At 35.8% G+C, this 23,930-nt stretch overlaps 3 protein-coding genes across 3 annotated transcripts; 2 read left to right on the top strand and 1 right to left on the bottom strand.

Moving 5' to 3' along the window:
• Positions 1–1,506: 1,506 nt before the first annotated feature.
• Positions 1,507–2,749, top strand: LOC127079562 (uncharacterized). The gene is made up of 2 exons (XM_051019946.1): positions 1,507–1,851; positions 1,961–2,749. The coding sequence occupies exons 1-2, from the start codon at positions 1,507–1,509 to the stop codon at positions 2,747–2,749; spliced, it is 1,134 nt and encodes a 377-aa protein (XP_050875903.1).
• A 1,965-nt stretch (positions 2,750–4,714) lies between these two features.
• Positions 4,715–5,137, top strand: LOC127079561 (uncharacterized mitochondrial protein AtMg00810-like). Its single transcript, XM_051019945.1, has one exon. It carries the CDS (start codon positions 4,715–4,717, stop codon positions 5,135–5,137), a length of 423 nt encoding a protein of 140 aa, XP_050875902.1.
• A 7,100-nt stretch (positions 5,138–12,237) lies between these two features.
• Positions 12,238–16,374, bottom strand: LOC127081783 (protein GAMETE CELL DEFECTIVE 1, mitochondrial). The gene is made up of 3 exons (XM_051021999.1): positions 15,665–16,374; positions 15,248–15,437; positions 12,238–12,692 (listed from the first exon to the last, which is right to left on the bottom strand). Exons 1-3 carry the CDS (start codon positions 16,237–16,239, stop codon positions 12,474–12,476), a joined length of 984 nt encoding a protein of 327 aa, XP_050877956.1. The 5' UTR covers positions 16,240–16,374; the 3' UTR covers positions 12,238–12,473.
• Positions 16,375–23,930: the final 7,556 nt, after the last annotated feature.

Raw genomic sequence — 23,930 nt, 5'->3', positions numbered from 1 at the left:
TTCGGCTAACACGCCACTTTACTCTTTGATTAAGAGTCTATCCTTCTCTTGGATCCAAGATACTATCCTGATTTGATCTCGAATTATCGATTCCCCAGCAAGTGATACATTACTCCTTGCATTGCAGTTATCCATTGACTTAGTGTTTGTCTTGTGAGTCCCTGTTGCTTAGACAAACATCTCTCTTTCTATCCTCGTAGTTCTGAACTACGATTGCTCTGAATTTCTCATTGCACAATGAGAATACGTAGGCACGAGGATGCAAATCCTTGGCGAGTATATTTCTAATTATTCCTCCTTTGCCTTAGGGCATCGTTCATATCTTCCACTATCCATTTTCTACCTTCGATCATGAATCGTTCACCCAGTGACATACTGTCTCTTTGACATCGAAATACACTTTCCTTGGAATTCCATACATACCCTTTTAGGACGCCTAACGAACAGTCCGCATTTCATACCTGGAGTTGTTTGGCTCTCATCCCAAACATTTAATTCTTCCTTTTTTAGCCAAAACCCTACAGTGGCGGCCTGCTAGTCCACATATCGGTTAACGTTGTTTCTCTCTATGGTAGAAATCTCACTCCTCTTATGGATTCCAATACACTTTCACCTTTCGATTTCAAACAATACTTATTCAGTCACTTGTTACCAAGTTCTTCTATTATGTGACTTCAGTCACTTCATTCCGTTCATCTCCATGATACCTTCGTATACTACCTTCCTTCACTCCATGTGATATACCTAATCTTTGAGCCTAATACATTATACTTTTGTGCTCCATCTTGTACCTCCTTGTGAACCAAGAGTTGTTTGGATCTCATCCCAAACACATAATTCCTCTCTTTTCGGTTGTTCCAATACAGTGATATAAGTGCTCTACGCCCTCACTTGTTGGTTCACACTGGTTTACTCTTGGGTTCACGCTTTCGCGCCTTTTTGGAGTTCAAACAACACTATTCTTTGGCTCAAATCATACTTTGATCACATTTCTTTCCACCTCCTGCCTCTAGTTCCTTGAACTACGAAGCTCTGAATTCCTCATTGCACTATGAGGATACGTAGGCATGATGGCCCCAATCCTCACCGAGCACTTTATCTATTTCCTTTCCTTTCCCCATTCTTTACGAGTAATCTATAGTTATCACCTATTCGAGCAAGAATAATCAAAACGGTTCCCATGGAGTACCATGGATGTTTGGGGTGCTAATACCTTCCCCTTGCATAACCGACTTCCTTACCCAATATATCTCTTTTCCCCAGGTTTTATCGATGTTTTCCCTTCCCTTTGGGGATAAATAAAGTTCGATGGCGACTCTGTTGTATGTTCGAGCGTGTGATACGTTCGGGTATATTTCCGCTAGCTTCATAAGAGTATTCAAAAATATATATTTTCTTACTCTAAATTCTGCAACAATATAATTTATCATATACCACCTCTAGAATACCACCAACAATGTGGTACCAGAGCTGCAGATCCTTGCAGCTGTAGCAGAAACAAAAAAAATGGCTTCCACAAGCAACTGTTTTACAGTTTGTAGCAATGTTAAAGTTCCTTTGTTTGAAGGAGAAAATTATGATTTTTGGGCTGTTAAAATGGAGACTTTATTCACCTCTTTGGATGTCTTGGAGTTCGTCCAAAACGGGTATGACGAACCAGCACCAACAGAGGCTGAAGAATCAAGCCAACGACTTGAAGAATTGAAGAAGAAAAAGAAGATCACAGATGTTGGAGTTCTCAGGATGATTCAAAGAGAAATCTCTATATCCATTTTCCCAAGGATTATAAGAGCAAAAACATCAAAGGAAGCATGGAATATTCTACAACAAGAGTTTGAAGGAGACTCAAAGGTGAGAACTGTGAAACTTCAATCTTTTAAGAGAGACTATGAAAATGAAAGAGAATGAGAGTTTGAATGAATACTTTGATAGACTCTCTGAATTGGTGAATCAAATGAAGTCACATGGAGATACAATAGATGATCGCAGAATTGTAGATAAAATTCTGATTAGTTTTACAGAAAAATTTGATCCTATGATGGTTGTTATAGAAGAAACTAAGGACCTATCAACTACGTATGTTCAAGGGTTGATGGGGTCTTTGAGGTCCTACAAACAAAGGTTGTTACGACACTCTGAAAAATCAGTTGAGAGTGCCTTTAAATCTAAACTCAACATTCATCCCAACAATGGTGAAAATAGGCCCCCAATACAAAATAGAGGTGAGTCTTCTAGAGGTGGCAAATTTGGAAGAGGCATGGGCAAAGGAAGAAACTCACGAGGAAGAGGAAGAGGCGTGAATGGTGGAAGATGGCATGAAGGAGCATCAAATAAATGGTGCAAATTCTGTAAGAGTAACACTCATAACGAGAATGATTACTGGAACAAGGAAAAACCACAATGTCACAATTGCAAGAGATTCGAGCATATTCAAAAGGATTGTCGTTTTGTCAGTCAACAACATGCTTCATTTGTAGAAGGAGAAAATGATGAAGGCAATTTGTTTTTTGCTTGTCAAAAAGATTTTCAAGAAGATAAAAATGTGTGGTATTTAGATAGCGGTTGTAGCAACCATATAACCGGAAAGAAAGAAGCTTTTATAAACATTGATTCTTTATTTGGCTTAAAAGTTAATTTAGGAAATGGAGAACATGTTGAAGTAAAAGGAAAAGTCATTCATGACACTCTTTATGTGCCCGAGTTGGACGAGAATGATTACAACAAAGAAAGGAAGCAAAGTCATTCATGACACTCTTTATGTGCCAGAGTTGGATGAGAACTTGCTAAGCATTAGACAGCTTTTGGAGCATGGCTATTCTCTAAATTTTGAGAGTCGTGAGTGCAGAATTTTTGATTCAAAGAGAAGAAATGTTGTTGTTGTAAAAATGACCAGTAATAGAAGCTTTCCACTTTCTCTTAATTATGAAAAAAAATCAGCATGATGGCTAAAGAAGAAAATGACTCTTGTTTATGGCACAAGAGACTTGGGCACTTGAACTACAATAGTCTCAAGTTGCTTTATCAAAAGAAGATAGTTTATGGGCTTCCAATAATTGAAGAAAAATCTGGTGTGTGTGAAGGATGTATGCTTGGCAAACACCACCGCCAACCATTTCCAAAGGAAGGAGTATGGAGAGCCAAACAAGGGTTGGAACTTGTACACACAGACGTGTGTGGTCCTATGAATACTTTGTCTCATGGAAAAAACAAGTATTTTATCTTATTTATTGATGATTTTACCCGCATGACATGGGTATATTTTATGAGACAAAAATCTGATGTTTTTGTAATTTTTAAGAAGTTTAAAGCTTTTGTTGAGAAACAAAGTGGTAGGTTTATAAAAATGTTGAGAAGTGACAGGGGGAAGGAGTACACCCTTGAATGAATTTCACAAATTTTGTGAAGTTGAAGGTGTTGAAAGACAACTCATTGTTGGCTATACACCTCAGCAAAATGGTGTATCTGAAAGAAAGAACCAAATCGTGATGGAGATGGCGAAGTCTATGTTACTTGAGAAAGGTTTGCCTAAAACCTTTTGGCCTGAGGATGTTAATACTTCTGTGTATTTTCTGAATAGATGTCCAACAAAGGTTGTATGGAATAAGGCTCCATTTGAAGCTTGGAGTGGAAGATTACCTTCAGTTAACCACCTTAAAGTTTTTGGGTGTGTTTGCTATGCTCAAATTCCTAAACAAAAGAGGACAAAGCTGGAAGAAACAAGTGAAAGATGTGTCTTTATTGGCTATAGTTCCATGTCAAAGGGCTATAGACTTTACAATTTGAAGACAAACAAGGTGATCATTAGCTGGGATGTTGTATTTCATGAGAAGGCTTCTTGGAATTGGGAAGAAGACAAAATGAAGGAGAAAACAGTCCCTGCAATTTTATTACAACAAAATCTAGCAATTGAAAATGAGCAACCAAACCCATGTACACCAAGTTCTTCATCCTCTCCAAGTTCACCAATTTCAAGTTCATTATCTCCCAGCTCAACTCCAATAAAATTGAAGGACTTGAGTGATATTTATGCAAGGTGCAATTATTGTGTTGTGGAACCAAAAAAATTTGATGAAGCAATCAAAGAAGATGTTTGGAGGAATGTGATGCAAGAAGAAATAAATGCAATTGAAAAGAACAAAACATGGCAGCTAGTTGAAAAGCCAAATGACAAAGAAGCTATTAGAGTAAAGTGGGTGTACAAATTGAAACATAATCCAGATGGTTCAATCCAAAGAGCCAAGGCTAGGTTAGTAGTCAAAGGCTATGCACAACAACCTGAAATTGACTATAGTGAGACTTTTGCTCCGGTTGCACGTTTGGACACCGTGAGAACAGTCATTGTGTTAGCGGCTCAAAAACGTTGGAATTTGTACCAACTTGATGTGAAGTCGGACTTCTTGAATGGAGAATTAAAAGAAGAGGTGTATGTGCAGCAACCTTAAGGATTTGTGACTAAAGGTCAGGAGGAAAAAGTTTACAATTTGAAGAAAGCTCTCTATGGGTTGAAACAAGCCCCTAGAGCATGGTATAGTGAAATTGACAACTACTTCATTCAGCAAGAATTTCAAAGAAGTCAAAGTGAGCCTACCTTGTATGTGAAGCATCAAGGTAAAGATGATATCCTTCTTGTTGCCCTTTATGTTGATGATTTGGTGTATACGGGTAACAAGAAAATGATTGAAAATTTTAAATAGAAATGATGAAAAAATATAAGATGAGTGATATTGGCTTGTTGCATCATTTTCTTGGTATTGAGGTTTACCAAGATGAATATGGAGTTTTTATTTGTCAAAAGAGATATGCCGAAAATATTTTGAAAAAGTTTGGCATGTATGGCTGCAAACCTATTGATATTTCTTTAGTGGTGAATAAAAAATTAAAGAAGGAATATGGTGGAAGATTAGTAGATGCAAGCATGTATAGAAGTTTGGTTGGAAGTTTGTTTTATCTTACAGCTTCAAGGCCCGACTTAATATTTGCTACTAGTTTACTCTCAAGATTCATGAGTAAACTAAGTCATTTACATCTTGGGGAAGAAAAAAGAGTTCTAAGGTATGTCATGGGAACTATGAAGCATGGAATCAGATTCGAGAAGAATTCTAAACTTGAAGCTAAAGGCTATTATGATAGTGATTGAGGCAGAAGTGTTGATGATATGAAGAGAACTTCAGGTTATGTATTCAACCTTGGTTCAGGTGTGATCTCTTGGTGCTCAAAGAAGCAAGATACCGTGGCACAATCTTCAGCTGAAGCTGAGTATTTAGAAGTTGGTTTGGCTACACAATAATCACTTTGGTTGAGAAGAATATTAGAAGATATTGGAGAGAAACAAGAGGGAAGTCTACAGCTTCATTGTGACAACAAATCAGCTATTGCCATGGCAAAGAATCCTGTATTTCATAGTCGGACCAGACACATTAACATAAAGCATCATTTCATTCGAAGTGTGATTGAAGAATGAGATGTGCAGTTAGCTTTCTGCAGTTCACAAGAGCAGCTTGCAGACATTTTTACTAAAGCACTGCCTAGAGGAAAATTTTAGCAACTTAGAGAAGCAATGGGAGTTAAAGAGCAACACATTAAGGGGGAGTGTTAAAATTAATGTGTTGTAACCATCACTATCTTTAGTATGTATTATGAGAGAATTGTAACCATCACATTATAATAATTGTTTTTATTTAGATTTATGGTAGAGTTGTATCATTAAGATTGAGAGAACCAAAGAGTCTTCATCTTGATTACCAACTTATTGTCTCCTATGTTAATTTCCTTTAAGCCTATATAAAAGTGAGTGTATGGTGGATTCAATAATATAAGAGTATTCAAAAAATATATATTTTCTTACTCTAAATTCTGCAACAATATAATTTATCATATACCACATCTAGAATACCACCAACAGCCTCGTATATGATAGACTTCGAGCAATAAGTTCTAATTCAAGGCCTTAGAGAAACTAGACATTCGCCAACTGAAACCGGATAGCAGGAATCATTTGATCTTCGGTAATCCATTAAGTAATGAATGGGAAGGACATCCCGAGCTCCGTCACGTAAAGTTAAAGTATCACTGAAGGAGTCTCTGGTCGTCATTCTCATTTAATTTCTCGCCCGGCCTTGTCGATCAGTAAAGATATGATTAGGTAAAAGAGAGAAGACATGTTCAATCTGTAAAAGCTAACGAGAGACTTTACATACATGTCCTTCAAAAAATCTCATCTTCGTTTGAATATGCGCTCGGTGAGGAGAGTTCGGTTAGGAACCAGAAGAAAAACTCCCACGTCTGAGAGAACAACTTTATCTTCTTTGCCTCAAGGAGGTTTTAGACGAAGGACAAATCCTCTGTTGATATAATATCAATAACTTCCTAAGGAGTGTGAGCAAGCTGAGATGGAAGAATTACAAGCATACACAGAAAAGGAGTTATTGATTTTGAAGAAGCATCCCTGCACAGACGGTCCCGTTTGGAAGAACCATTATCTATTAGGGAATATTGGTTTTCATCTTGTTCCTTTTTGTTGAAATGGGGGATGGGGGCGCATCCTCCACAATCAAAATGGTTGCAACTCTGACAAGTGGTCGACCTTGGTGGCAGCAGCAGTGGTATCAGTGGTCAAGATATGAGCAATAGACAGAGCAGGAGCAATGGTAATAAGGGGCATCACAGCCTAGCCAATAGGGGTGGTCTTGATACCTCAAATGTTAGCAAGGTCGTAAATCATATTCAATTGGTCCATGTTATCTGCAAAATGAAATCACATATGTTAAGTCATAAAACAAATAAAAAAACATAAGACTTCATCCTCACTAAAAACCTCTTTCCTCTTCGCCCGACCGACGTCACTCATGATCACATGACTATCAAAACGTTGGAAAGTGACGTGATTTAAAGTTGATGTGTGCCTCCTCTATATAGTTGTAAAAATAAGAAATGAAAATGATCCATGGGACGAATTAAATATCTAATCGATTAGCATAAGGCTCTAATCGATTAGACAACTCACTTTTAATCGATTACCACACCAAAAAAAGGAATTTTTGGATATATATATATATATATATATATATATATATATATATATATATATATATATATATGTATATATATATAGTTAGTTAGTTAGTTAGTTAGTTAGTTAGTTAGTTAGTTACAAGTCATTAATGTGTTGTACAAGTCATTACATTAATCGACTATCACTCTTCTAATCGACTAGCTTGATGCTCTAATCAATTAGATGACTCAAAAAACTTTTCCCAGCCGATTAGCATAATTGACCAATCAATTGGTTAGTTGAAAAAAGTTTTAAAAGGCTTGGACTACTTTTTGATCACTTGTCTTGGTTTAGAAAATGATTTTTAAGTTTAAACACATGTGAGAATATATTTTTAGGCATGTGTGTGAGTTGTCTTAGTATTTTTAAGCTACTACCTTACTTTTACAATACTCAGGTCACTCAGGCAGACAGATAGACATGACCTGGAAAGCTTTTACACCTTTCTCCAAGACTTCAAGACTTTTGTTAGATGGTTTCTGATTTGTATGTGCACTTGATCTTGAATCCTTTTGATGATGATTCATAATATACTTTTTTTGTTTATTATCATATTAGATTAAATTTATTGTCATGCATTGTCATCGTCGAAACTTTAGATGCAGAGCTTCATAACCTATAAGTACATAGATCCACACCTTGAAGTTTGTGGCTATCCAAAAAACCGAACTACTTAAGGTCTCTGATTCTTTGGTTCTTGTGGGGAATATATGTTGTGAGTGGAGTTTTAAACTTGCGAAGGGTAATAGTGGAGGTCTTCTATCGATTTAGTGTAACTCCGAAGGGAAAGCTCTCTTCTCTTTTTAATATCTTATATACATTGGTGTTTGTTTAGAGTGGGGAGCTAAGAAATTGGTATGTTTTGTGGTTAATGTGTATTCCAAACCTATGTTGGCTAATAAGCGGAGTATGTGGGATGATATTTGTTTGTGTAAGTCCACCTTTGATGGTGAGGTTTAGTGTGTCCTTGGTGGTTTTAATGCCAATGTTTCAGCTAATGAGCAGAGAGAAAGTGGTGGTACCTTTGTTTCCTCGTGTGATGCTGAATGTGTTTCTTTATCTTCATTTATTTTCCATATGAACTTGTTCGATCTTCCTCTTTTAGGGAGGAAGTTTAATTGGTTTCATCTTAATAGTGGTTCAGTTAGTAGACTTGATAACATTTTGATCTCTGACGGGTGGTGGGGTCGACGGGGGATTGATGCTCAATGGGCTCTCCCCCGAGACGTATATGATCATTGTCCTATATTTTTGAAGTAAGATAACTAGTTATAGGGTCCTAAACCTTTTCGGAAATGCCTCTCAAAACAGCTTGGGATACTGATCCACATAGATTACCATAAAATGGACTAGTGTGCGTGTGCTCAACTTCATAAAAATTATCCTGAAAGTAAGCTCTAGTGTTGTCCAATTGTAACTTTAAGTTGTTATTCGTAGCCTCCCAACATTTACACATGTCACTTATATTGTTACTCACATCTACTTTAATTTGCAATGAGCAGACTTAACCCTAAAATGAAAAAAAAATCAAACCAACACATCAAAAGAATATAAAATATAGATACTAATGGTACATATCTATTAGTCGTGTTCTTATTCAAGTGCAACATTCGATTAATCCATGTTCCAACAAATTTATGCCTAGGAGGAGTAAATCATGTGTCTGTCATGTAATCAATAAACTCACTACACTCAACACATGTATGCTTAAGTTGTTGCAATCGTTGATGATACACAACCTCACCACTAGCTCATATAACTTTCATCCATAATGTGTTTATCACCTTTAGCATGTCATTCACCACATATTGCTTGCATTTTGCACTAACATTTTTCTTTATGTGAAATCGAAAAAACAAATTAATCATCCTTGGAAATACAACTTCAATTGCTTTCATCAAAGTAAGATGTCTATCAATCAAAATCACTTGTGGACACAACTCTTAACAAATAATTGTTTCATCTTATCCAACACCCAATAAAAGTTCTTTGTCTACTCATATTCCATATAGGAAAATGCAACAATGAATGTCAACACGGTCGGCGTCATGCCAACTATTTCAAATAAAAGTTGTCTATATTTGTTTGTCTTGTATGTTGTCCATAACTAACACAAAAGGAAAATTGTTAACAACTTGATTGAATTTTGGTGGACCTAAAAAATATCTTTCACAACATCTGAGTCATCTCTTCTTCTACTATAGTAAACATAATATGCATCCTCTATCAACTTAAACAAATGTTGTATCTCACTTCTATGACCTCTTATCTCTTTTTGTAACTTACTCTTATGTTTATATATTTGCGTGATCTGAGTGACATTCTCTGCATATCCCTCTTGCAAGGAAAGCAATATGTATCTGGGTGGAACATGATTCTTTGTCAAATCAACAACATGTTGTTGCTCATCTACGCTTAGATGTCCAACAAACAAATGACCTTTTAATCTATCAGGTAAACCGTGGTTATGAAATCCACATTTTACATCAATCTTCCATCCATACCCATCTTTCGACGATGTTGACCTAGTTTTGAATGGACAACTATATTTCTTAATGGCACTTTGTGTTCCACTATATGTAGCCTTATATTTTCCACCTCTATCACAAATAAATATTACTTTGTTACTTCTCTCTCTCTCTTATTTATTTCGGTGTATGAATGAGTGATGATAACAAGTACTTTATGTCTAATTCCAACCTCCTTAATCCACCATATCACCTCTTCTCATGTATCAAAATTTTGTGTAGTTGAGAATGCATCAATGATATCTACACATATTTGATTTTTATTGCATATATGTAATAGATTTTCATATCTACAATATAAAAAAATATATTAAAAATATCTACCGGATAACTTACCATTAAGTAATATGCTACACAAAATGAAATTCACTTAATAACATTATACGAAGTTATCAAAGTACATGTTACAAACCGAAGAACATACTAACAAGTTCTCCGGGAAAATAAAATACAAAACAGAAAACATAATAATAAGTTATCTGGTATAGAAGAAAAATGCATCAGAAGACTTTTCTCACATTTATCTGATAAACATATGTGGGGGTGCAAAATCCTTCAAAATTCAAAAAACTCAAGGGAATGGTAAAAAGTAAATGATAAATTAGTTAATATGTTACAAGGACAAAATGAGAATATTTTATAAATTATATGGTTGAGGAGATAAGTGTGGGAGTATCGGATAAAGTTTTCTAAGAGGGAGGGTAAGAAAGACAAAACGGATATTGAATTGGCAACGGTTGTAATAGAATGAATGTGGAAAGAGGGGTGTGCTCTATGTAATGTAGAGATCATGTGAGATGGGTGATGTTTTTTTTTTTGTTATTTTGTTAGACAGTGAGAATGATTTTCTATGTAGGAGTTTGGCTCATGGCAGTATAGGAAAAGGGTTGGAGGATTGACTCTAAAAATCAACTCTCAAATAGATCCTAAAAGACTTTTATAAAAGTTGATCTTTAATCACAATATTATTGATAGGTTCGTCTTTATAATCCAAGTGTTTCTCCAACTGATCCCACCAATAGTTATAGTGTTGTCTGCGTATATCGATAGGTTTCTTTTTGCCATCTCCAAAATTGACCTGACATCCCACAGTAGTAGTATGTTTACCTTAATACCCTTTGCAAATTTTACGATTTGTAGAGAAATTTCGTGTTACCCTATTTTTGGATTTTTTTTTAAGTTTTACAAGATTTTGACCGGATTTTTCTTGGATGTAAATGAGTTTTACGGGATTTTTTAAATCAATATAAAAAGAATACTTTTTACACATATTTTTAAAATAATAGGTGTGAAATCATATAATTTTTCGGACTCCATTCCGAAATCATATTTTTTTATACTGCATTTTTCAAATATGAGATATAAAATAATAATTTTCTTCTTGAAAATAAAATAATTTTTACAGATTTTTTCGAAGATGCCGGAAAACTACCGTGCATACCTGATTTTTCAAAAAGTCGGGTAATGTTAATTTTTTTTTGTTTATAAAAAAATGAACTACCTAGTTCCTAAAAACCCAAAAAATTGTCAAAAATATAAGATTTATCAAAAAATTCGATATGTTAAATTCACTTTTTTAAACAGTAAAAATGCATACTGGACTTTTGAAATACATTACCAGATTTTACAATTTTTACTGTGAAATTCTACCGGATTTTTTTTTCAAATATTTTAATAAAATTTTAACAAAATATTAAAATATGAAAAATGTCAAGAGACAAAACATCTTCCCCGTTAAATTTTGAAGCAAAAGAACATCCAATTAACACAAGACTAGTCGTTTACTTCATACAATAAGCTTTAGCACTTAAACAGAAGCGCCTCTAAAGAACAACCATAATAAAACCCAAAAGTACATCTCTGGACACCTATTAAATCTCAATCTCTGGGCATCTATTAAACGTCAAAACACATTTTAACCGAGACACAATCTCATTTTCTATAAAATTAGTCCGGAATTCACCCTTGTGTATTTCACAACTTAGTAGTATTCACCCAAAAGTACATCTCTGGACACCTATTAAACATCAAAACACATTTTAATCGAGACACAATCTCATTTTCTATAAAATTAATCTGGAACTCACCCCTGTGTATTTCACAACTTAGTAGTACTCACCCAAAAGTACATGTCTGGACACCTATTAAACAACAAAACACATACACCTATTAAACAACAAAACACATTTTAACCAAGACACAATCTCATTTTCTATAAAATTAATCCGGAACTCACTCTTGTGTATTTCACAACTTAATAATACTCACCTATTATACATCAAAACACATTTCAACCGAGACACAATCTTATTTTCTATAAAATTAATCCGGAATTCACCCTTGTATATTTCATAACTTAGTAGCACTCACCGGGTTGCGTGAGCACCAGTAAGGTGCAATAAGAATGCCCTTATCTCAAACCCGCCCTTAAAGCCTTATAAATTCAAGTGAACTGTTAAATAGGATTGACTTTCTATTTTCTATGTTCAAAATAACTCGAATGAACAAATCATGGAGATTATAAAAAGTAACGAATCTATAAAAGTTAATCTCATCCAGAATCACACTTTTCCGGAATATCATCTCTTCATGAGGGTCTATAGTTTTTAACACACTTTTCCAATAAATTGAATGCAAGCATAACATTTAAGCGCGAAGTATGCGTTAAAACTGTGGTAGTTAATTTTTTTTTCTTGAGAACAAAGAGGATCTTAATTATTGACATCATTGTGCATAAATTAAGCAATATGATCAGGATTAATTAAATAACTAATCCCCATAAAAAAAAAGATAAATAACAAAACAAAAATACATTTTTGCATATCCCAAACCATTTGATGCATTGGACTAAAAATTCTAATTTTAACAGCTAGTCAAAACAAATAAAAATGTAATCAGGGAAGGATCCTGCGTCGCGGGCGTGGAGTCTCTCGCTTCACATACATTTTCTCAATATCATTCAGTGGTCGGGTTGATCCATCAGGCATGCTAGCAAATTTCCAGCCCCCGCCACCTCCTCGCTTCCCACGGGCTCCCATTTTTTCCACAGTAAAAGTCCATCCATTTTCAGGGCGTCGTCGACTATACTTGTGGCATTTCACCTCTCCAGCCATCTGTACAATGATCACAACCACATTATTCAGTGAGTTCAACAACAACAAAAAACGACTAGCAGCACATAGATCATAGAATAGACAGAATATGGATGTTAGGGGAGCTGCACACTCGCGTACTTATTAAATGTGCATTGATCAGCAAACACGGAAATTTGGTAATAATAAAGGCCAAAACTATATTTTGAAATATATTTTTACATAGAAAAGTATTTTGATCAAACAATTGAAAAGGATATCATATAGTAGCATCCAGGTTTTATCTTACTAAGGAGGTTAGTTGTAATGTGAATCAACCAAAATGATATACAACAATTTTCAGGAAAACCATTTTTAACCTACCATTTGATTTGCATTTCTCACCAAAACTTCTACCAATTGCCAAATCACATTAGAGTTCAGACAAACTTTCTACATTCATTATTAATGGTCCATCGAACAATCTAGATGTTTTTAAAGAACGTTCAATACAGCATCACCAGAACATGTCATTATTCAATAAATCAACCATCCATGTCATCATTCAATAAATCAACCATCCATGTCATCATTCATCACTCTTCCACTCCATTTCCCTTTCAATATACTATATAATTTACTCAAAAAAAATACAATTGGGAAAATTGTGTATCCTAGTTATAGACCTAAACAATACAAATTTCTCACTCTTCCACTCCATTTCTCTTAATATACGTACAACCATACAAATTTTATGCCCAGGCTTTGCCCTATAATATGACATCCAGATCTTCATAAGATATATTGATCAAATGAGTAACACAGCTTCAAATTACATTGACAATATATGCTAACTGAGCAGTAGTCAGGAGCATCATTGTGAATAGCATCAGTCTGTGCAGGAGCAATAGAAAGAGTTTAGAAGAGGGTTATCTTTGACTTTCCAAACATTTCAAATTGTTTAAATAAGTTCTGGTTCCGGGTAATATTGCAGGCCAAGCTTATGAATTTAAGAGTTTTAGTGTCTTGTTTAAAGTCGCAAGGGTTCCTAAACGGACTTGGTTAGTAGTATATGTATATTAGAAGTCGTTTTCTTCTAACTTACTAAGTGTTTGGAACCACAGTGGCATACCACCCAAACGTACCTATGGCTGACACTCCAAGTTGGAGCTTTGTAATTTTCACGTTTTTTCAACCGCTAGATGCACATATAATGAAAAAACGCTGAACCAAACACACTCTAAGAAGTTGGGACTTTTTCTTTTTTGACAGCATACAGCAAACCATATTCACATAATAGTTCTATTATTGTGTTAACATGCTAAGTAACTTTCAATTCCAATTATATATTTTATGCAGATCACAAAAGTTAGGATAGTGCGACATAAACTCTCTGACTTGATTAGTTTGTAAGCATCTAAGAAATGAACCAACTTCCTTCTCAACATGAAGTTTTAATCTATTGAAAACAGCAAAATCTTATGACTTTTCTACCCATAAAAATCCATATTTCAGTGCTAAAATCATCAGTGAAAGTAATCAAAAGCCTACTGTTGCTGATGGGTTTAACAGGACCACACATTATATACCAGCATCTGTTTCCTACATTATGAAGGTTTCAAGTGCTCTTTACAGGAATTAGTCCCTGCATTGTTTCCTACCAAGCGGTTTTTCATAGCTGAGGCATATTAAAACTCTGGTATTCACAATTTCCTTCTTTTGAAGAATCTTTTAGCTATAGTCACATATCTGCTGTTACTGTCATCCGTGCTGTAGTTGCAACATATCTTCTGTAATTGAGTTATCATAACTAAGGGTGTTCATGGTTGGGTTCTAACAGAAAACTGCACTAAACTTAATTGAAAATCAGATCTATGACACTGGTTCATTAGAATACATGCTAAACAACAATCTATTTTACAAAAAGAATGCCCTCTGATCAGCATTGATTTGATACAAGTACAAAGACCCCAGAATGTAACGATTAAAATGTATCTCTGCTCTACATTTTAGATATTCAGAAGACCTAGACTTTTCCTTCCAAATTCCACTCTCAATAATTAAAGACTCCATAATTCACACTATTTTTCCCTCTTATTGTGTAATCCTAACATTAACAGACACCACCTCTTATTTCTGTTACTAACTAATTCAAGCCCTGCTGAAGCATCTAACAAAGATCACATAATCTGAAAGGTTAGAGTTGCAACTATAAAAGCTAAAGGCTTACGAAGGTCCTTTGTTTTGAATATCACACCCAAAACCTGAATTATCAAGAAGAATCTTTTTCTTTCCTGGTTTCTTACTCAAAATATTTTCTATTTCTCAGCAGAGACTTATATATGCACTTTGTTCTACATCAAATTTGGATACCATCTATACTCTACAGATAACAAACAAACAACTGATATGTCATGCCAAACTATCCCCATACATATTAAATCTCTAAAGAGAAAGAAGAAATCAAATGCTTCTACTAATCTACGGCAACATAGTAAGGCCAAAATAAGGTGCACGAGACATTTATCTATCTACTTCAATATAACAGGTATGCTTTTCATTGACAATACATAGAATAGCCGCCAAAGAGAACTCACTTTCTTCTTGTTGAAGTTCATCTTTTCAACAAAATCTCGATAAAGCATATCATCCTCCTTTTTGGAGATTTCATAATGAACTTCGTCCAAATCTTTAGTAATGCCATCCCACCCCTCAGGCATCACCTTGAAGTCGGGTTTATAAGGAAGAGACGCTACATGAAACTCCCTATCATGCGAAATAAAAAATCTGCAACAACACAGGAAAAAAAACAATAAATAAACCCTAAATTCAACTAAACATATGAACATTCAATTCAAAAACTAAACCATAAACCCTAAACTCTAAATTCAACTGAACATACAAACAATCTTTTTAGGCCAAACAATAAATAAACCATAAACCCTAAATTCAACTCAACATATGAAGAATCAATAGATAAATTATAATTGTGTATAACTAAAAAAAGTACTGACTCAGGGAAAGTGTCGAGCAAGAGCTCAACGGAATCATCAAGACGGTGACCTAGCTTCTTCTCTTCTTCTTCTTCAAGCTGCTTAAGCCAAAGAATGGCATGAACCCTCTGTCTCATAATCCTGTAATCCTTAGCAAGCTTCTCAACAGTATAAACCTCAGGATCCTTTTTGTGCAAGCGATACATCTCAGCTTTCTCACTATCCTTCAAATACGATCCTCTCGCACCAGGCTCACGAACCTGTTTCAATAACACACACGTATCCGCCATTCGTTTCTTCCAACTATCAACATAAGATTTGCTCTTCCGATTCTCTTCTTCCAACTCCTGAAGCTTGTCTTCCATTTCTTGGAGATCCGAAAGAGTTGTTTGAGGATTCGCTTCGCCGTTGAAGTGGTCCTTTGTTAGGCCTGTTGACCAAGTTGAAGGTGTTTCCCAATTCGCGTCGTCGAGGGATCCTCCTCCGGGAGTTGTGGTTGAGAATGCTCTGGAAGGTGCCAAATGGAGGCGATTTTCGTGGCGGAGTTCGGTGGTGAGTCTTCGTGTGACGGAGATGAAACGGTTGATGGCTTGCATTGTAACGGCGTTGGGAATGGTGTCGATGGAGTGACGGCGACTGAGAGGGGAGAAAGGAAGGAATGGGAATGGTGTTAGTGTTCGTCTATGTCTATTGTGCAAATTGTAATTTATTTTAGTGTTCTCCAACTTTTTATTTTCTTTCTAGTGTTTATTGGATTAGAATTTTAAAAGAGAATTTTTATATTAAAATATCTTGTAAATTTTAATATCAGAATAGATTTCAAAAAATTATATAATCACTAATTGAAAAAAAAAAATTAAATCTTAAATCTGGTATGAAGTATTTGTTTACCGTAAAAATTTATAAATAATAGTTGGTCTTCTAAATCAGAGATATTTTAGTTACTCATGGGATATATCAAATTGATCCTAAGACACGTGATAATGTTGAAATTATATTTGAAAAATGATGAACACTTCGAGAACATTTATGTTTGAAGATTGTTTGTTTAAAAGTTTTTTAAGAGATAAATTGTAAAATATAAAGGAAAGTACAATAAAGGTGCTTGAAAATAACTTGCAAGGGAAGATAAATTCTGGAAAAAGTATAAATAAACTTTAATTAAAATATGGAAAATGTTGTTATCAAACGTACATTCTCAATGACACTCTTTTCTCAGTACACTAGATACTTTGAGTAATTTTGAATATTTGTACAACAATTGAACACATTGAAATCCTAACACTAAGACCCATATATATTAAGTCGAAATAACTGCTACCAACGGTTTTTCTCCCAGACAATGACACGTCGCACTCGACATGTCTTCAATCCATCATAATGTTCCACGCGTCTTTTCTTGAAACTGGATTAGGATAAAATACAGTTATCCTTCTTTTATTCAAATTCAAACATTTGTGTCGAATGCAACCTTAATGTTGTCTCCGTCGAATTACCACTTTAAACTTAGAAATATTTCTAAGTCTCATATAGCAATTCCCTCTTACGCAAGGGTCACTTCGACTGAATTTCTCAAACAATGTTTTTATGTCGAAGTCCAGAACATCTTCAAAGATAGTTTCTTTTCCTTTGCCCATTGAATCAGGCTCGACGTCGAAACTTCCAGCTAACAAATTGCCCCCAAAAAATGTCTTTTTCGACATAACAAAGAAAAGGGTATTTTTTGAAAATCTAATTTGACGTCACAAATTGTTTACCTGCTATGACGTCACAGTTATGATGATAACTTTTACAAAACGTCTATTCAAAACCCACGCGAGAATCTTTATGCAATCATCACGCCTCCTAGTCCCTAAGAGATCGTGGCTAGCCTTTAACTGCCACCGTTCATCATGGTTTCTCCGACTGACATGCATCCCATTTTCTTTTCAACCATTAATGTTTGACAAAAACCGCTTCCACTTCAGTAGCTTATAAATAGGTATGTTCAGCATTTTTCCAACCTTTTCCTCATTCTGGACTTCCTCAAAAACAACCTCTTCCATTATTCATCTTTCCCAAACAAAAACCCATTTTACTTCTTCTTTCAATCTCTCTGCAACAATGGCATCATCCGCAAAAACTACCAAAGAATCAACAAAGAACACAAAAGATTCTAAGAAATCTTCAGGTCTTCCTCTTGCTGACAAGATATTAGGCCCAAACACTGTAGGTAATCAGCAATATGTACCTGAGCCTCTTACTGAAGAACAAAGAAGAATTTTCTTGTCACATGTATTGATCCATATCTCTAATTCTGGCAAAACTCATGCTATGTTAGGACCATTATCGGAATCAAATGTTGACCATAGTAAGCTCAAGGAGTCCTTCCCAACCTACCATAGGTATAAACCCATAGCATGTGCTAAGAAACCTAAGGCTAGCGATGAGATCCATACTGAGGAAAACCCTAACCCAGATAACCAAGGCAACCCTTCGACTAACAAACCCATTATTCTAACCTACATGAATAATGGTTTTAGGGTCTTTCGATCATGCCCTTTACTTAGAGATCTCTCTGATTATCTAGGTTGGTTAGAGAAGATAGAAAAGAAAAAATCTCAAGTTTGTAAAGAGATTGGTATATTCAACTTGATACAGTCGTCGAAAATAGGAATTGGCTACTGCCAAACCATGTTAGTTTCCTCCCTATACGTTTGGAATAACACTCACCATACATTTCACATCCCTTGTGGAATGATGACACTCACACTTTTTGATATAGTTGTCATCACTGGGTTTAAACCCACTAATGAAACTTACGATCCAGACTTCATGTCTAAGGACACCATTGGTTTCGACACCTCTAGAGCTGCTTTTACCACCCATATATCATACTATCATGACCAGGACATTGACGAAGTTTCTGACACATAGCACATCGCTTTCCTTGCTTTATGGTTGTCCCGTTGCATATTTTGCTCGAAGTCCCTTCAGGTAGCGAAGAAGTACCTTACCCTGGAGAACCAACTCCACACTGGACGCATGTCTGTCTCAGCGAAATGATTTTGGCTAACCTTTACGAATCTTTGGGTGAAGATGTGACTGCTCTCAAAAACATTAAGATGAAAGGGAACTTATTACTCTCCGCCTCTTCTGGCTGCTACAATTATGGTTGAATGCTAGTTTTAAAGCATGCCTTCCAATTCGCAACCCCATCGACGCAGATGCTGACGAAGTAAGGAACATGAGAGTCGAAGGGACACGCCTGGCCATGTTAACTCCAAGTGATGAAGGATGAAACCTTCAACAAAGCTTCACCAACTATGTGATGATATTCACTAAACGTTATAATTTCACTCCAACCATGGGTCTTTTCTCCTCAAGAATGTATGGTCCTGAATGGTTCACGAGGAAATTCCCTTTTCCGTCGAAAGATAAAAAGGCATAATCAATTGCCATCTGGGAAGCATTTCTTACTCCCAGGGTACTATCCCTTAGGCTTAACTAATCGAAAAGCCAAGTCACCCTCATAGCTTACCAACCAAATCTTATTGCACGACAATTTGGCCTTATTCAGATCCTACCAAAACCTCTCTATGCCAAGAAGAATTCCCTCCTTCTTTATAATGCAATCCATACTGAGGCTGCAAGCAGCAAGCAAATAGCTCGATATGCTGGCCAGACACAACTCACTCCAGTTGCATCCAAACCCTACTTCCTCTGTACCCATGAATTCGACACCTGGTGGCACGGTTACTATTCTGAAGAATTTTTTAATGTCTTTGCATTCAACCAACACCTCACCAAAGCTTTCACCTCTGTGCAGGAGAAGGTCAAGAAAGGTACTTCGACTCACATCAAAGAGATCCAAGCATTCCAAAAGTACTTTGAAACTGCCTATAGACTTGATGATCTTAGTCGAACCGTCCGCGAAGCAGCAGTCACTTTGAAATAAAAATTCATCAAGAAAATGGAGTTTTTAAAACTGCCTTCGTACGTTAAACCTGAACAACGGTACGAAACAACTTTTAATATGTATCCTCCCAAATTCCCTCGACTTCCAGGTGTTGAATTTGGTGTGGCCTTTAGCCCTCCATTTCCAGACTGGTTCGTCTGTGGAGATTTTGTAAAAATCTTTCGACAAGAATCTTAGAAAAAGGTTAACTGGGTGGTTTCGACCGAGCACAACTTGGACAGTTTCAAAGGGCACCTTCATATTGGCATAGAAGATGTTCACATAGAGTCTGAAATATATGAAGGTGTGGAATGTGAGGTTTTTTCGACTCACTTCTTCTCTTAATTCTTCACTTTTATCTTGCAATAATTTGGTTCTTTTCCAACTATAAAAAATCCGCCCAAGAAACCTGCCTCCACAACCAAAAAACCCATCAAAGCAAAAGAAGAAGATGTCAATAAAGCAACAACAACAAAGGTATATTTTATACATTGATATTATCGTTTTATGTATTACCTTCACATTTCTAATCATTTGAACTCTCTTTTCTCTCAGACTAGCCGAAAACCACCAATAACACTCAGGAAAAGAAAGCAAAAGGAACCTGGGGTCGAGGTAATCGAATCTGATGATGATGATCCATCTCCAGATACCTCAACACCAGCCAAACAAAGAAAAAAGAGACAATTGAAGATTCAAGAGGCTCTTGCCCAACCAAAAGCAAAAACAAGCAAAGCAAAGAAACCTCCTACCCCAAGGGTACTTGAGGATGAACCTGAGTCACAGTCGAAGAAAACTCCATAAAAATGGAAAGAAAAAACTCCAGTCCTGGGGCTGAAGGCCCTAAGGAAAAATAATTCACCTTAATCTTTTTGAATAATTAATTGCATCCTCTTTTACTTTCGACTCACACATCTTCGTCTTATTTTCAGGCTGTTGTAGGAAGTTCCAAACAACCACAAATCGAACCAATTGTCATAACGATCCTCCCAGAAAGCAGTGGTGCTCCTACATACCACCCCATAACTCCCAACGACTCTGATAAAGGGTCTATGGGTGAAATAAACAAACCTGTTGCAGAAATGCAGAAAGATTCGCCACCCAAAACCAACATTCAACACTCCCACACTAGTGGCTCTGAACACGGGGATGAAAAGTAGAAAGATGCTCCCATTGAAAAGCATTAAGAAATGCAGAATGCTAGGGAGATTCTTGAAGACAAATCAGAAGATGGCTCTCTAAAAACTAGCCAAGGCATGTGTGGTCCTGATGACGAAGAAGAAGGGGATCAATCCATGTTCAACTTCGACACAGAGCCTTCTGAAGATGAGGATGAGGAATAAGATGATGATGCTAACAAGGAAAAGAATGAACAAGATGACAAACAAACACAAGAACAACCTGAGACCAATCCAAAAGCTAATTTTGCCAAGGACACTACAAACCCTTCGATTAAAACTACAATTGTGTTATCTCCTTAAGAGCTAGAAGCGCTAAAACAGAGCAAACCACTAGAATATCTAAAGACTGTTATCAGTGCAAGGGGTGGTTCGTTAGGGAAGAGTATCAGTACTTCGACAGTGTCAGGGGGAAAACTACAAGCAAGTCTGGTGGCGAAGTTCTCCATAGACTCAAAGAGAAGGCCTTCGACACTGATCTGATCCAGCTTTTGGAGAGTGATACTTCTGCCTCCTATGGTATTAAGGACCTCTTGAAACAAATTGATGTCATACATGTTTCCCCAGAAATTGCATATCTTGTCATGGATTTGAGGCTGCTGATTGATTGCGTTGTTGCTGACCTTAATCGATCAAGGGAAGCTTCGAACAAAATTCAAAACAAATCAGAGGCCCAAACAGCAGAATGGGAAGCATCCACTGAATCTATTGCAAAAAGTGCAGAGTTGGAGAAGGCTTTTAAGAAAAATAAGAAGGAGGTCAAAGCCTGTGACAAAAATATTGAAGCTTGGGAACAACAAATCAAAGAGTTGCAAACCAAGATCGTCAAGGCTAAGGAGCGCAAAGAGGAACTCCTAAAACTGGATGAAGATGAGTTGGCGAAGGAAGTTTAAATTGGCATGCATAACATGGAAATGGCTTAAATGCTAGGAGAAGAAATTGATAACCTTACTTGTAACAAATCTGGATGGGAACAACACTTGAAACTTTAGAAGTCAAAGTACCAGAAGATGAAGGATTCCCTCCCCTTTTGAGTTGGTTATAATTATTTAAAGCATTTGTCTCTTGCAAATTTTGATTTTGATGTAATGACTTTATGCCCTTTGTGGATTTGTATGTAATGACTTAGCCATTTTGGCAATTTGTCCAATTTGACTTTACCATTTTGGCTTTGACTGTTATGAATGAATTATTCCTTCTTTATTTTCACTACGCCAAATAAGGGAAAAGAGGGTGCTTTTTTTGGTCTATAACAGCGCTTTAAAGCGCCCTCTAATCTGGCGCTGGCATAGGTAAAGACAGCGCTTTTTTTCCTGGTGAAAGCGCTCTCTAAAGTGGCTCTTTAAGCCTTTTAAGGGCCACTTTAGAGGGCGCTTTTTAAAGAAAGCGCCCTCTAAAGTGGAAACTTTTAAGGGTTTAGAGGGCGCTTTTACTGGAAAGCGCCCTCTAAAGTGGAAACTTTTAAGGGTTTAGAGGGCGCTTTTACTGGAAAGCGCCCTCTAAAGTGGAAATTTAAAGGGTTTAGAGGGCGCTTATTTTGGAAAGCGCCCTCTAAAGTGGGTGGTTATTTAAATTTTTTTTTTTAAAAAGCGCTATATTTATTTATTTTAGACAACCTGTATATTGAAGCAGTACACCTAAAACTGTATAATTTGAAGCCCTTTTTCACACATTGCATTCAACAAGCCTTATATACAACAATCCATACATATACAACAATCCATACATATACAACAATCCACTGATATATAATCGTTTAACTTCTAAAGATTCTAAATATACAACCAATTCATAACTTAAAAAGAAATAAAACTAAGTAGCAAAAGCATCTCTGAGATGTATGTTTTTTTTGCTAGCCGCAGTCTTCTTAGCAACAACCTCTTTTTGTTCAATATCAATAGCATGAACCTAAAATATCATAAAATTAGTTAGGTGAAGTATAAGATCAAGAATTAACATTTTCTATGCATAAATATCATATAATTGTGTTTATACCTTTTTTTTTTATGCAACTGACTCGATTTGCTGCGTAATCCCCTTATATAATCATGGGTCTTTAAACTCTTTAACTTGAGGTCTTTCATAGACACAAGTCTTCTGATATCTGAAGAGTACCCTTCTGGAACTTTAACTTCAGATCAACTTTTACTCCATCAACTTCCTAAATTCACAAATTTTGTCAGCAATTTAGATCTTAATGTCAAAGAGTCGGGCGACTAGCCAACGCTATAGCAACCCTATAAAAGAAAATAAAACAAACGGAAAAGATGAGCTATTGCATGTCTATTGAAAATGACCGATATTAACCTTAGGATTGGGAATAATCTCCATCTTCAGAGCATCAGCCTCAACAAGCCTTTTAATTGCTTTTAAGTTCACCCATCTGTAAATCATATGTTGTCAATAGTAAGCACGCCAAATGTGAATATAATCTATAACAATCAGGGAGCAAACCAACAAAACTTACAAGTATTGAAAATTTTGAACTTCTCTATCGACTTAAATTCACTGACCTGCAAGAAAACAGGCATTGATTGATCAAGCTAAAAAATTCTCAACATCTTTGCCAATAACTTGCCATCATAATTTACAAGAATGTTACAGCTACCATAAATTATGATCAAATATGAGAATATCATGGTCAAAAAAGTGTTGCACACTTTTATCAAGTGAGCATCAATTTGAGGATGGTAAACTGAGAGGAAATGGAGAGGGTAGGGTAGATTTTGTTAACAATATTATGATAAAGATCCACTTTATTACTTCTTATGGTAACAAATAAACCCCAAAAAAATTGCAAATATGTGTTTGAACATCATATCACTCACTTCCCAGTTGTCACTCTAAATCCTAATTAAGGAGTCATCATTAATGTCAACGATGGATAAAACTTTAAAATAGAATATTGACAATTCATGATTATAGTTCATAAGATGTCGCCAAGTCTCGTTCAATTCAATAGGCTTTTTGTTTTCTCAACATAGGAGCTATTATCAAAACAAGAGCTGACAGTGTAAAAGGGTTTAGTGAATAAATGATGCTTCATAACTCTCCATAGTTCCTTATGTTGAATATATGATTTCCGACCTTCAAAATTTCCATTAAATAAATAGTGTTATTTTATTCAAAATGACAGCAGTGAGTCTTTTAACTTTCCTGATCTATTATTAAT

This window comes from Lathyrus oleraceus, chromosome 5 (genome assembly GCF_024323335.1).
Source record: "Lathyrus oleraceus cultivar Zhongwan6 chromosome 5, CAAS_Psat_ZW6_1.0, whole genome shotgun sequence".
NCBI classification, from domain to species: Eukaryota; Viridiplantae; Streptophyta; class Magnoliopsida; order Fabales; family Fabaceae; genus Lathyrus; species Lathyrus oleraceus.
This window is presented reverse-complemented; position numbering and strand designations above follow the sequence as displayed.